The sequence below is a fragment of the Ceratotherium simum genome, chromosome 38 (assembly GCF_057802395.1).
Source record: "Ceratotherium simum simum isolate JZ-2026a chromosome 38, ASM5780239v1, whole genome shotgun sequence".
Classification (NCBI taxonomy): domain Eukaryota; kingdom Metazoa; phylum Chordata; class Mammalia; order Perissodactyla; family Rhinocerotidae; genus Ceratotherium; species Ceratotherium simum.
In genome coordinates this window covers 21,008,844-21,023,374 of record NC_141937.1, presented here as the reverse complement: position 1 = coordinate 21,023,374, position 14,531 = coordinate 21,008,844, and the positions used below count along the sequence as shown (strand labels likewise).

Below are 14,531 nucleotides of genomic sequence, written 5' to 3'. Positions count from 1 at the left end.
TAAAAATTTGTTTTGGGGCCAGCCTGGTGGTGTAGTAGTTAAGTTCACATGTTCCACTTCGGTGGCCCAGGGTTTGCAGGTTTGGATCCAGGGTGTGGACCTACTCACCGCTCATCAAGCCCACAGAGAAGAGCTACAACTCTACAACTATGATACACAGCTACTGGGGCTTTGAGGAGAAAAAAGAAAAAGAGGAAGATTGGCAACAGATGTTAGTGCAGGGCCAATCTTCCTCAAAAAAAAAAAAAGAAGAAACAAAAAAAATTTGTTTCACATCTGTACTTGTATTGTCAAGTATTTGTGTTTCTCGCTTTCTCTTTCTTTTCAGTTAACATATCAGTAGTTTGCATATTTTAATGCTATTTGTACAGATGAGATATTGAATTTATTAATCAATTTAATTATCAATTCCATTGTTATTTTCCTGCTGCCCTACTTAATCTCTGCCTTTATTTTTATTAGTCCATTCCTTATATTTCTCTAAGATTTATTTTTATGTGTTTTCGACTACATATTCTGCATTGTGTTATTTAGAAATAATTATGATCAAAGATTTTGTAAATTAGCTTTTTAAATAAAATTATTCTTTTTGGAGTTATCAAAAAGAGACACATTTTTAAAATCAGAAAATTATAAGATCCAGGTTCAGTACATCCATTTTCAACAGCAATAGAAACAAAATAAGAAAGAAGACCTCCGTGTTGTTAGAGTTCGGAGATGTACCATGCAGGCGTTAGATTAGGGATTGCTTGGTCTTTATTAAAGTTATAATTCGCATCTAGGACAAATTTCACATTATTAAATCACGAGATCCAAATATGCTTAGGGTTTTGACTAAACGGATGTCATTATTACTAATATTGCCCTTTTGAGACAACAGTGACATTATTGCAATAGGGAACATCAATCACGTTTTCTCCAGACTTACACTGTGGCCCTGGTTCATTATTCCAGCCACCTGTAGGACCAATGCCTTGCTTGACATCTGCCTCTTTGATTTCCACATATTTCTCAAGAAACACAATAGAATTTTATTCTTCCTTGGTTAAATGGAATTTCAATTGCAAAAATTAAAATCCAATGACCAATTCTAGTTTTTAAAACACAATGAGGGCAAGTTATTTTGGAAACAACCGTATTCTATTCTTATATATATTTCTCCATAAAAGGTGTCCTCCCTCTGGGGCAGGGAGGTGGAGGCAGATTCCACTGCTCTCTCTGATGTTTCCTCTTCGGCACTGCCAAAGCCCGGGGAGAACGCTTCTTCAATGGCGGCTCAATCCAGCCCTTCTGTTTAAACTTGGATCTCATTCCAGTTTAGGCTTCTCTTTCTCTTCTTCCATACCTAGAAATACAGGCAAAGTACTTTATTTGAACCTTAGTTTAAACTGTGAGCAGGTTTGCCAAAGCTGTTTTAAAAGAACTCTCATCTCTCCACATTTCTTTCCACCACCCACCCGCACCCATCCCTTTTCTCCTAGCTCAGGAGGAAAGTCATTTATGACTTTCTCCAGAAAGCTCCTCAGTGACCTCTCTCCCCACCCTCTCCCACCAAGCAGGACACAACATCTCTGGCACACACCTAGCTCTTGTGCCTTCTGAGAGGGAGGGACGCAAGCTAGTTCTTGAGTTTTTGACTCTGCACAGAAACCCCAACCAGGCTGCTCTGTAACCAGCTTCTAGCAACAGGGGTGGTGCAGCTGATGAGTTTCAAACAGACCTCATTTAGTTTTATTTTAGTCCTGTTCTTTCCCAAGGCAAGGACTCTGGATTTTTTTTAAAGCTCAGAGAGTTTATTAGCCACAAGAACTGTTTATTTCCATACGCATGTGTACTTAAACTCAAGTTCTCCTTCTAGTCAACCCAATCCTGATAAACCTGTTTTTCTTCCTGAGAGATTCGTATGTACCTGATCGTTAAGACCTCTACCTGTTGTCTGTAGTGAACAGTTAGTGATGTTTCATTTCCTGGCAATGAAAGCATACAAGTCATCTTATGAATTAAAGTTACATCTGGCAAATACTCCCAACTTCTTCTTCTTTTTTTTTTTGCTTCTAGCTAAACATTTTTCTTCTAACACCAAATTCTCAGAGACTTTGTGCTGGACAAAAGAAGTCCAAATATCGGTTTGCAGCTTTTGTTGGTATTCTTTTATAAGGTGCAAGCTCCCCGAGGGCAGAGCCCTTAACTGTTTTGTTCTGGATTAAATTCCTAGCACCTAACACAGTGTCTGTCTCATAGTAGGAACTCAACTAATCTTTATGGAATCAATTCATAAACAATGAACATAGAGAAAGCCTCAGAAGGCTGGACTAGTGGGACAGCAATGGAACAAAATATGGAACTTCACAATATTAAAAATTATAAACCTTAATCCCAGAGAGTCTGCATGACAGGGCTGCCATTAGGAAAGACGCCCCCGTCCCCCCAGCTCCTAGTATGCGTTCCAGGCGGGCAGGGTGGTGGTGGTGGAATGTGGTAGTATGCTCTGAACAGGTGTCCCTGGACAGTCTTTAGGTTTGGTTTTCATGACTAAGGAACTGGCAGAGATCTGTAACACTTTTTCCAAAGTACTTCTCAGAAATCATATGAGGGAAAACTTCAAATTGAGGCGTAAGGAGATCTGAAGGGAGGAGGAATAGGTCGGGGGGAGAAGGCCAGGAGATGCCTTAGTTGTTGGGTCACCAAGGCACAAAAACACAACACAGATTCCGTTGAAACAGCACACATGACTTGGGTCTCAACTTTGTCTCGTGTTCCCTCTCCTGTGGAGAAGCTATCAGGAGCTAGTAACCGCTTGCTTTTCTTTTAGAAGTCTGTTGCCTCCTAAGTGTTCTCCTGCAGATGGGTTGACTTGGCAGCAGGAGTGGAATCTTCAAATGCGGGGGTGGAGAACAGGGGGTGTTCACTGACCCAGACAGGGGAAATGGCTCCCCACCTACTTGAGTTTGGCAGCTTTGAGGTAGAGGGAAAAAATTAGACAGCTGTAAATAATATTTGGAAGAACTGGAGGTACAATTTCCACACAAAAAGGGGAAAGAAACCTGTCACAAAGCTGAGGCGGGATGCACTTTTGGAACGGAGGGGAAGAGCTGATTGACCCTGAGCGAGTCGGTCATGTGTGAAGCCCCAGGCTGGGAGAAAGGCTCAACCAGGGGGCAGCACTGGGACGTTGGAGGCCTGGGTGGGCCTGTGTGGGACGCAAGCTGGATGGGCAGCTAGGGGAGGAGGAAGGGTGGAGGTTTCTGTCACACCAGCCTGGCTCTAACCTCTTCCCCTTTCTCCTCTTTTGCCTGCTTTCTGCACCCTCACCCTAACCTTTTGCCTTGGACACTTCCATTTCTGGTCGAATCAAGTGTGACTTTCATAAGACTGGTCACCTCAGTCAGACACGTCGGAATTGGAATAGATTCTTAGCTTAAGTACAGAAATATTTCAGCTGTTATAGGTTGAATTGCGTGCCCCCCAAATTTGTATGTTGAAGTCCTAACCCTCAGGACCTCAGAATGTGAGCGACAGCCAAGGGTGTGTCTGGACTACTGTTTGCTAAAGAGATTAGGCATATGACCATGGATCCAATTAACCTTCTCAGCAGAAGCCAGGAAAGACCTGTGGGGGACCCTCTTGTCTGATGGTTTGGAACCCCATGAATTGCACAGGAAGCCAGTAAGGTTTTTGAGAATTTTGTACCAGCAGAAACACTGCCAGACTGAACTGAAAGGGACAGAGACAGGATGAAATGAAGAAAGAACGACATTGAAGGTGGTTCAGGGGCTGGCTAGCTCTCAGGCTTGGGTGGAGACTGTGACCTCTTTTTTTCCCTGCGATCTTTCCCTTTTGGAAAGGGAATGCGTATTCTATGCCTGTCTCACCATTGTTTTTTGGAAGCAGATAACTTGCTGCCAGGTTTCACAGGTTCACAACTGGAGAGCTGTTTTGGTTCAGAGTGAATCATATCCCGACTCTTACCCATAGCTGATTTAGTTGATATTTAAGATGAGATTTTGGACTTAAGAGTTGATGCTAGCAAGACTTTTGAGGCTATTGGGAATGTATTCTACATGCATGAAGGACATGAATTTTGGGAGGACAGAAGGCAGAGTGTTATGGGCTGAACTGTCTCTCCTCAAAAGTCAAATGTTGAAGTCCTAACCCCTAGGACCTCAGAATAGGACTGTATTTGGAGATAGGGTCTTTACCAAGTTAAAATGAAGTCATCAGGGTGGGCCCTAATCAAATATGACTGATGTCTTTATAAAATGGGAAAATTGGGAGATAGCCTCCCAAACAGAGAGAACAGCAGGTAAACATGGAGACGGCCGTCTACAAGCCCAGGAGAGAGGCCTGGAGGCAACCCTTCCCTCATAGCCCTCAGAGGGAACCAACCCTGCCAACACCTTGACTTTGACATTCTGGCTTCCAGAACTGTGAGACAATATACTTCTATTGTTTAAGCCACCCAGTTGTGGTACTTTGTTACGGTAGCCCTGGCAAACCAATACAACATCCACAAAGCTGCCTTGAGTTACTTTTGTTTAAAAAGAGCAAATGCTTAACTATTAACTTAGCATCTTATTTAAGGGCTTTCATTCACAGTTCATATCAGGTCGGTCTATTTTGTTATTTTATAAGCTAGGTCCCCGGTTCTGAGTGAAGTTTATGAGCTCTCATGTGTCTGGGTTTCCAACGGTGACATTCTGATTGTCACTAGAAATAACACTGGGTGGAGCGTCGGTCAGAAGATAATAAAGAAGATGGCCCTGCAACTCCCTATTTTGATGGGTCACAAGATTTCTGGGCCTCAGCTGCCTCTTAGTAAAAGGAAAGGGTCAGCTGAGATGATTTCTAAATTTTTTTTTTTTTTCATTGATTTTAGATTTCTAGGTTGAGAGGTTAAATTTTTTGTCTTGTTTTTGTTGCTGTTCTTTCAACACTTTAAAGATATTTATGCGTTATTTGTGGCTTACAGTATTTCTGATGGCAAGTCTGCAGTTTTTTATTTGTTTTATTTTCCTGTATATAATGTATCTTTTTTCCCCTTAGATGCTTTTTAGATTTTTCTTTATTATTGGTTTTCAGTAATTTGATTATGATGCCCTGTGGTATGGTTTCTTTGTGCTTACACTGCTTGAGTTTTGTTGTTTCTTATATCTGGAAATCTATAGTTTTTATCAAATTTGGAAAAACTTTGGAACTTATTTATTCAAATATGTTTTCTTTCCCTTCTCTCTTCTCCTTCTGAGATTCTAGTTACATAAATTAGACTACTTGATATTTTTTCACAATATCTGTTGTTTATTTCTCATTCTTTTTGCTTTCTATGCTTGAATTTGGATGCCTTCTATTGTTGTGTTTTCAAGTTCATTGATATTTTCTCCCGCAATGTATAATCTGAAGTTCCTCCCATTCAGTGAATTTTTTATTCTAGACACTGTATTATCTAGCTCTAGAAATTCCATTTGATTCATTTTTTTCATTTTTAATGTCCCTCCTCATTATGTTTTTATTTTTCTTTAAATCTTTGAACATATTTATAATAGCAGTTTGTCTGTCCTTTCTATCATTTCTAGAGCTGTTTCTATTGATTGATATCTTTCTTCATTATGGGTCACATTTTCCTGTCCTCCCTTTTTTGCATATCTGGTTATTTTTCACTAGATGCTTGGCATTGTAGATATCACATTTTTGAATACTGAATTTTGTTGCTCTAAATTTTTTTTTTCCCCCAAAGTCCCAGTAGATAGTTGTATGTCATAGCTGCACATCCTTCTAGTTGCTGTATGTGGGACGTGGCCCCAGCATGGCCGGAGAAGCGGTGCATTGGTGCACGCCCGGAATCCGAACCCGGGTCGCCAGCAGCAGAGCGCGTGCACTTAACCGCTAAGCCATGGAGCCGGCCCTGAGATGATTTCTAATCTCCTTTTAGAAGATTCTGTAATAACACGATTTTATCTTGAAGTTGAAGTCCACACAATACAACCAAGTGGAGGATGTTGAGCCATTAAAACTCATTACGGATACAAGGAAGGGGCTCAAATGTGGTGTTCCTGCTTCTTGGGGGATTTTGTTTGGGAGTGTAGTGAATGTACTCAGGATTGTAATACTGTACTTGATTGTACTCAATTCATTCACACACACACACACACACACACACCCGGCACACACTGCTTTTAATCAGCAGTTTCAAACTCAACTACCTACAGAACCAGACAGCTAATGTGACCGAGCAAAGTGGCTAGGTAAGAACCAGGGAAAATTAGATAGCCATCCAAACGGGCAATTGATCCTCAATTCTAATCCATTGTTGCCAGAAGAGAACAGTGGGCTCAATGTTGCCAGATCTCAAAATATCTGATAAGCTAAAAACTCTGGCCTTTATGTGAAATCTCCCAGTTTTTACGTGTGGGTCAAAAAATAAAAATCCCAATATGTACGCCTGTGAGATCTGAGGGAGGCCATCAATTTGTAGCCCCTCTCATAAAGGAAAAGAAGCCCACTTGACATAAGACATCTGCTTCGGTGGAATTAACTAGATGATCCCATGTAGATAAAATTAATCTCTATATTTGAAATGAGTTCCAAAATGTTAGTCAACCTTAGCTCACGTTCCTTAAGAGAATGGCACAAATTAAACTGAACAAATCATTCAAGAAAACCCTAGTTTCACTATTCATTTCAAACTTCTTATTCAAAGCCCCTAAAAAGCAGTATTCTATTAGTCTAGATTGGACTTTTATATCTCCTGGTTTTCAAGCCATTTTCTCATAGAAGTAGTAGAAAAATGGTCAAATGATTGTCAGAATCAAGACCATCAAGGAGAAACTGGCAGTCATAAATACTTCCTGACAACATACATTGGACATATTAGCTTAAATTTAAAGATGGCCTTTCTCTCAAGAAGCTGAGAAAAGTTTACATTTTGTCCTCGAAATATTTTTGTAAGTTCACTAAATACTTTTGTAAATTAACTCATAGTGAAAGATTACTATTCCCATTGAACAGAGAGGAAAATTATGAAAAGGTTAATTTCTGGCCCCCCAAGCTGTGGCCTGAACCGAATAAAAAATTTTGATGCTTTTTGGGGCCGGCCTGGTGGTGTAGTGGTTAAGTTCGTGCACTCTGCTTTGGCAGCCCAGAGTTCGCAGGTTCGAATCCTGGGCGCAGACGTATACACTGCTTATCAAGCCATGCTGTGGCAGCCTCCCATATACAAAATAGAGGAAGATGGGCACAGATGTTAGCTCAGGGCCAATCTTCCTCAGTGGAAAAAAAAAACAAAAAAGAATTTGACACTTTTTCTAATAGATCACTTTTTGAAATCAAGCCAGCTGCTGAGAAAAGAAGACTTCAAATTCCTCTGAGCCATTTAACATTGGCTAATACCTTGACGCACACACTCATATAGGAGATCCACATGCAAAAAACAGTCCAATTCAATAACCATGCAATACTATATTTTATTTGTATAATTAGATCAAGTTTCTGGCCGGGAGTGTGGTACCAAGTTGGGTGCTCAATGTTTGTGGAACGGAGATCATTTTCTGGTGATGTCTAGAATGTTGTGATTGTATCAGAGGAGACACCCAGAGCTCTCTAAAATCCCCAGACCATCGTTCTTTTGGATAGATTTTCCCGCAGGACTCAAATCACTACATATCTATGTTGTCACTTTTTCCATTTTCCCATTTGTATGTGATCTTACATACACTTTGGACAGGTTTTGCACAGCTTGGGTAAGACTATGTGCCTTGCCAAGATGGAGGCTCTGCCATAAATAGAAACAAAAGAGAATTCAAATCGTAGGTTAGGACAGCTTTGCAGCAATGAAGTATTACCCTTTAGTACCCGTACCTCTTTGCCACTTTCAACCCTTGACTATGACAGTTACTGGTGAATCACAGTGGCTGGAGGCAATGTGCTTAGAGTTCTAGCAGAATCATGGAGAGACCTCTCTGAGGCTGCTACACCCACACAAAGGATGACGGAAAAAGTGGAGATCTGGGGCTGGCCCGGTGGCATAGTGGTTAAGTGTTCATGTGCTCTGCTTCAGCGGACTGGGGTTCACGGGTTCAGATCCCAGGCACAGACCTACACACCACTTATCAAGCCATGCTGTGCTGGCGTCCCGTATAAAGTAGAGGAAGATGGGCACAGATGTTAGCCCAGGGCTGATCTTCCTCAGCAAAAAGAGGAGGATTGGCAACAGTTGTTAGCTCAGGGTTAATCTTCCTCACACATACACACAAAAAAAGTGGAGATCTAGGTGACTTTTGATGAGATTCTTTGGTTAGCTTGAATAATTTATCTATTTAATTGGGGGATCAGTTTAGCTAAGGCAGTATTTTGTTAATCAGAGTGAACTTCCTAAATTTTTTTTCTGCTAACACTATATTTCTCCCTATAAAATTTTATAGACATGCTTCTTTTCTCTTAGATTTGGATGTTTTACTAGCTAATAAGACAAAGTGAGTAATAAACCTTTCAGGTAACTGCCAGCAGCTCTTAAATTAATATTGTGGTTATAAAAATGAAGCTCTTCATAAGCGAGCCTGTGCTACAGTGGAATTTTCCTTCGGTCTCTGCACACACTCTTTTAGACAGCAGTTCTCTTGTTTTATGCTCCCCTAAACAATACTTACTTCTCTGTGTATCCCAGATATAGCTGTTCAGAACTTCTCCCAGCAGGTACAAAAAGTTCATTAAGATGGTTGTAGACCCAAAAAAGATGATTCTGGCTCCTGGGCCGATGTGTTCCAGGAAAGGGTACACCCACATCCCAGTTACATGATGCACCCAACACACCCTGGAATGGAATTGGAGAGGAGACAAAGACGAGAATTACTCTCACATCAGATTTCAAAGCTGCTGACATTACAAATATATATCAGCATTTGTACCCCCACTCCAACCATTCTTCAGCAATGCCGGTCACGAGTTTGCTTCTGGGACTCAGGAGCTACCAGAAACTTTGTTGTTATCGTTGTTTGGTTTTTTTTTTTTACTTTTTATCCTGAAATAATTTTTGACTCAGAAGAGTTGCAACTATGGTACAGAGGGTTCCAGCATGTCCTTCACTCAGTTTCTCTGCCTGTTAGTATCTCCTATAACCATGGTACAATTACTAAAATGAAGAAATTAACATTGGTACAAGACTATCATCTGAACTGCAGAGTTAATTAGGAATTACTCAGGTTTCCCATGAATGTCCTTTATCTGGCCCAGGATCCCACATTGTATTTAGCGGTCATGTCTCCTTGACCGCTAACAGGCCAAGGTCAATACCTTCAAACAGGTATTTGAAACTGTGTTTTTCTAAATAACTGTCATACAATCTTCTCAATCTCTTTTTTGCATAGTGAAACAACATAGCATTAAACAACCAAACTATGATAAAACTTAGGTGAATATGTGCCAGGAATCTTGCCCCACTGCCTGCCAACTAGATACCAATACGTACTCCATATGCTGACAGAACCATCCAGAACCTTGCTGATACTGGGCTCCCCACAACCTGATCTTTGGATCTCATATTTTTTTCTTTTTTTTTTTTATGTTTTACATAATAATTGCTTGTAATTATTCTATTTGTGTTCTGGAGATATTGTAGGCTCAGTGGGAGTACAACATCATTAATCTCCACTGTTTTCAAAAGTTTAGGTAGACTGTTTCCTCCATTGGTTTGGTCCTGACACAACTGCTAAGAGCTATTTTCCAAAACGTTCTTGGGTTCATTACTTTATCAACTGTTGTCAATTTTGAAGACTAAGTAAAACGCAAATAACTTCACTGCATGGGGAATAAAGATTACTTTTTATACTTATGTCTTTGGGGTAATTTTCCTTATCATCCATGGCTTCACTCCTCTCTAAGCAGTTCATCTACATACGTATCATATATATATACCTCATCTGAGGCAAGAAACCTTGGGATCTTGACCACAGAGCTTGCAGTCTCAATGAGGGCAATATCACCCCCCCTCAAGGAGGTGAAAATTGGTTCTGGGAGGGTGGTGAAGAAATCTTACTCTTCTTATGTATAAGGCACAGATACATATATACACAGAACATAAACAGATAAACAGTTTATCTGTGGTATTAAACTCTCATGCGCCCTGCAATTCCACTTCTAGGTATATGTCCAAAAGAATTGAGAGCAGGGACACAAACAGATATTTGTACACCAATGTTCATAGCAGCACTATTCACAATAACCAAAAGATGGAAACAACCCAAGCGTCCATCAACAGATGAATGGATGAGCAAAATGTTGTGTGTGTGTGTGTATATATATATATATATATATATACACATATATACACACAATGGAATATTATTCAGCCATAAACAGGAATAAAATTTTGATATATGCTACAACATAAATGGACCTTGAAAAGATTATGCTAAGTGAAATAGCCAGACACAGAAGGACAAATATTGTATGTTTCCACCGATATGAGATACTAGAATTGACAAATTCATAGAGACAGAAAGTATAAAAGAGGTTATCAGGGGCTGGTGGGAGTGGGGAATAGGGAATTATTGGATTAATGGGTACAGAGTTTATGTTGGAGATAATGAAAATATTTTGGGTATAGATAGTGGTGACGGTTACATAATGCTGTGAATGTATTTAATGACACTGAATTGTACACTTAGAAATGCTAAAAATGATAAACATTATGTTATGCACATTTTACCACAATGAAACATTTTCATGGGGTAGAGATTAGGAAAAAAGTAGCTAAAAAGGTTCCTTGGTTGGGGGGAGTCAATAATGAAAGAAAGGTTGAGACAGACTGTCTTAGAAGGAAAATGCAGTCATTAGGTCCATCCAGGTCAGCTTGAATAATTGTCCAGACTAAAAGATTTTTACCAAAAGAGGAAGCCAAGCTAGTCAAGATTTTTTTTTTTTAAAGGCTGAAACCTTTATGAGAATCAGCAGAAATTAAATTGTTAGAACTACCTTATGGGATTCTGATGCATCATATTCTGTTTGTCAGTAAATTAGACACAGTTTTATCTTTCTAATCTTGTCTTAACTAATGTAAGGGGGTGTGTGCCCATCAAATGGCTTATTAACTTCCATGGGGATAATATGCTACATCCGAAAAATGTAACACCATAAAGCAGGAATTGATTTTGCAAATCAACTTATAAAATTATAATCTGACTCACCGTAAAACTGTTTCCTCAATTAGGCAAATTAGGAGCAATTCAAATTATGAATGCTAGTTTTCCTTTTTATACCTCTTCCTGGCACTGTACTTGTTTGTGGTAGAAGGAACTTTCATTTGCAGCTTTTGGTAACGTCTCGGATGCCAGGCCTCTACTCCTCAGAAGTTGTTTGCAATGTATTTTTCTTTTATATGAAAACCTCTTATACTGCTTAGTAGATATAACAACAATAACCATATCCCATCTATCCGTAGAAGACTCCTAAATTTATATGTCTAGACTTGACCTGATTTCCAGAGTTCTACACCCAGTTGCCCACTGTACATCTCCCCTTGGAAGATGCATCTCCAACCTAACATTTCCATGATGTCATTATCATCACCCCTGCATCCTAATTCCTGCACATCTCTGCCCTCTCTCCATCATCCAATAGCAGAGAAATGTCTCCCACATCTTTCAATTCTCAAATCAATGACTACTACATACTCCAGTGCTAATCTGGGGCAGAAAACGTGGAGTCATCTTTGACTCTTCCTTTTCTCACAGTTCACATCCAATCCTTCCTTTGATCCTATTGGTTCTACTTTCCAAATACACCCAAAATACCAAAATATCTACTTCTCACCATCACCACCACTACCATCCGGGTCAAACCATCATCAGTCTCACTGGAACCACGGCAATAGCTCCCTGTCTCTGCTTTTACCCTTGCTACAGTCTATTCTATAGTCTGTTCTCAATGGAGCAGCCAGATTGATCTGGAATAAATGCAAGTCAGGTGGTGCCACCACTTGGCTCAAAACTCTTGCTTCCCCTCCCAGAGAAAAAGCCAGAGTCCTAGATGTTTCCTCAAGGCCCTACCTGGCTTCGTCTCCTACTATTCTCCCCCTTGCTCCCTCCGCTCCAGCCACGCCGACTCCTTGGTATTCTTGGAGCATGTTAAGTGCTGTTTATTTTTTCCCGTGCCTGGGACATTACTCCTTCCTCCCAGCACCCCACAGTAGCCCCAGGGCTGCCTTGTGTCCTTGGGGTTTTCACTCAAATGTCACCTTCTCAATTAGGTCTCCCCAGGCCACTGTATTAAAAAATTGCACCTGCATCCTGAAACTCTCTACTCTCCATCCCTTTATTTTTCTCCTCAGCCATTTAATATACTATATTTTTACTGATCTGTTCATCGTCTTTCCAATGAGCACAGGCATTTTTATTGTTATGTTCATTGCTGTCTGGCACACAGAAGGCACTCAATAATTATTTGTTGAACCGGAAAATACCAATGCATAAAGATACATGCATCCTTGTGTTCATTGCAGCATTATTCACAATAGCCAAGACTTGGAAGCAACCTAAGTGCCCATCAAGGGACGAATGGATAAAGAAGATGTGGTATATATCCACAATGGAATACTACTCAGCCATAAGAAACGATGAAATCCAGCCATTTGTGACAACATGGATGGACATTGAGGGTATTATGCTAAGAAAAATAAGTCAGAGGGAGAAGGTCAAATACTGTATGATCTCACTCAAAAGTAGAAAATAAAAACAACAACAAACAAACACCTAGAGACAGAGATTGGATTGGTGGTTACCAGAGGGGAAGGGGGGAGGGAGGAGGGTGAAAGGGATGATTAGGCATATGTGTGTGGTGATGGATTGTAATTAGTCTTTGGGTGGTGAACATGACATAATCTATGCAGAAATAGAATTATAATGATGTACACCTGAAATTTATGCAATGTTATAAACCAATCTTACCGCAATTAAATAAATAAATAAATAAAAACTAATTATTTGTTGAATTAATAACTGAATAAAGGAAGAACAACAACAGCTATTTATTGAGCCTTTACTATATGACAGGCGCTTTGCCAATAACTTAAAAAAATCATTTAAAAAAATTTCAAAAAAACTTCCCTAAATCTCTATGCCCTTTATCAGCAAACCATTCTGTAAATAACCAGATAGTAAATATTCACAGTTTTGTAGGTCATACGGTCTCTGTCACAACTCTCAACTCTGCCATCGTAGTGTAACAGCAGCTACACACAAACAAGTGGTTGTGGTTCTGTTCCAATAAAACTTTATTAGTGGACACAGAAACTTGAATTTCCTATAATTTTCACGTTATGAAACATTCATCTTCTTTTGAGTTTCTTCAATCATTTAAAAATGTAAAAACCACTTTTAGCTTGTGATACAGAGAAACAAAAAATAAAAAACAGGTGGTGGGCTGGATTGGGTCCACTGCCTGTAGGTGGCTGTCCCCTGGCTTAAGCAATTCTTCGTATTTCACAAAGCTCCTTCATGCACATTATGTCATCCAGCCTTCTCAACAAGCCTGGATAGAGCATGTCATTCTCATTTTACTGAAGTAAAAATCTGAGCTTATAGACTATAATGAGAATATGTCAGAAGCGGCAATGGAAATGTAAAATCCTCAGGTCAGGGAAGCGGATAGCTATTCTGAGCTTGATGTTTTAATATGATACGTAATCTCCTTCACCTTATTCAACCACCCTACAAGGAGTGATGGTCCCCATTTCACAGATAAAGAAACTGAGACTGGACTAAAGAACTTGTCTCAAAAAATGGCAAAGCCAAGAAAGGAATGCACATCTGATTTCTTTCCTGCTGCACGGACTTGCTTCCCTAAGTGAGGCATCATTTGATCTTGTCTTCGAAAATAAGTGAGGGTTTTTGTTTTAAGTTTTCTTGACTTGGTAGATCAACATGCCATCTCAGATGCAGAAGCCCTGTTATGCGGAGTTTCACCTGCATCGGTGTGAATGATGTACTCACTTGTCCTAACAGGCTATGCTTTCACCATTTGCTTCCTTGATATAATCAGGGCTCAATTTTCTCACAGAAATGACTCACGGCCTTGCTCATCTATTTGTGGAGAGTTCTCAGTTCTTGGTTGACTTTCAATTTCTAGCTCATTCTAAGGCCTTCTTGTCTCAGTGCCCAAATAGCTTATGCTTAAGGCAATGATATCAATTGTAATTTTAGCCAAAAAAATTGATAACCATGGTGTGTGTGTGTGTATGTGTGCGCATGTGCATATATATATATATATATATATATATATGCATATGGTACAGTATCATAAGACTTCTGGGATTGTTTATTTTATTAAATATATCTCCAATTTCATTCACTTTATTTATTGATTTTTTGTGAGGAAGATTGGCCCTGAGCTAACATCCAATGCCGATCCTCCTCTTTTTTGCTGAGGAAGACTGGCCCTGGGCTAACATCCGTGCCCATCTTCCTCTACTTTATATGGGACGCCACCACAGCATGGCATGACAAGTGGTGCGTTGGTGTGCGCCTGGGATCTGAACCTGCAAACCC

At 39.9% G+C, this 14,531-nt stretch overlaps 1 protein-coding gene across 2 annotated transcripts in view; it reads right to left on the bottom strand.

The window, feature by feature from the left end:
- Window positions 1-738: 738 nt before the first annotated feature.
- AIG1 (androgen induced 1) overlaps window positions 739-14,531 on the bottom strand; it is a 202,716-nt gene continuing 188,923 nt past the window's right edge. Inside the window, exons 5-6 of one of the 2 annotated variants that reach the window (XM_087425168.1) lie at window positions 8,640-8,803; window positions 739-1,345 (exon numbers count right to left, since the gene is read on the bottom strand). In XM_087425168.1, the coding sequence (XP_087281294.1) occupies window positions 1,308-1,345; window positions 8,640-8,803 (202 nt within the window). In that variant the 3' untranslated portion in view covers window positions 739-1,307. Of the gene's footprint in view, window positions 1,346-7,462; window positions 7,766-8,639; window positions 8,804-14,531 lie in introns of those variants that run through there. The other variant, XM_087425169.1, reaches the window with a different exon arrangement.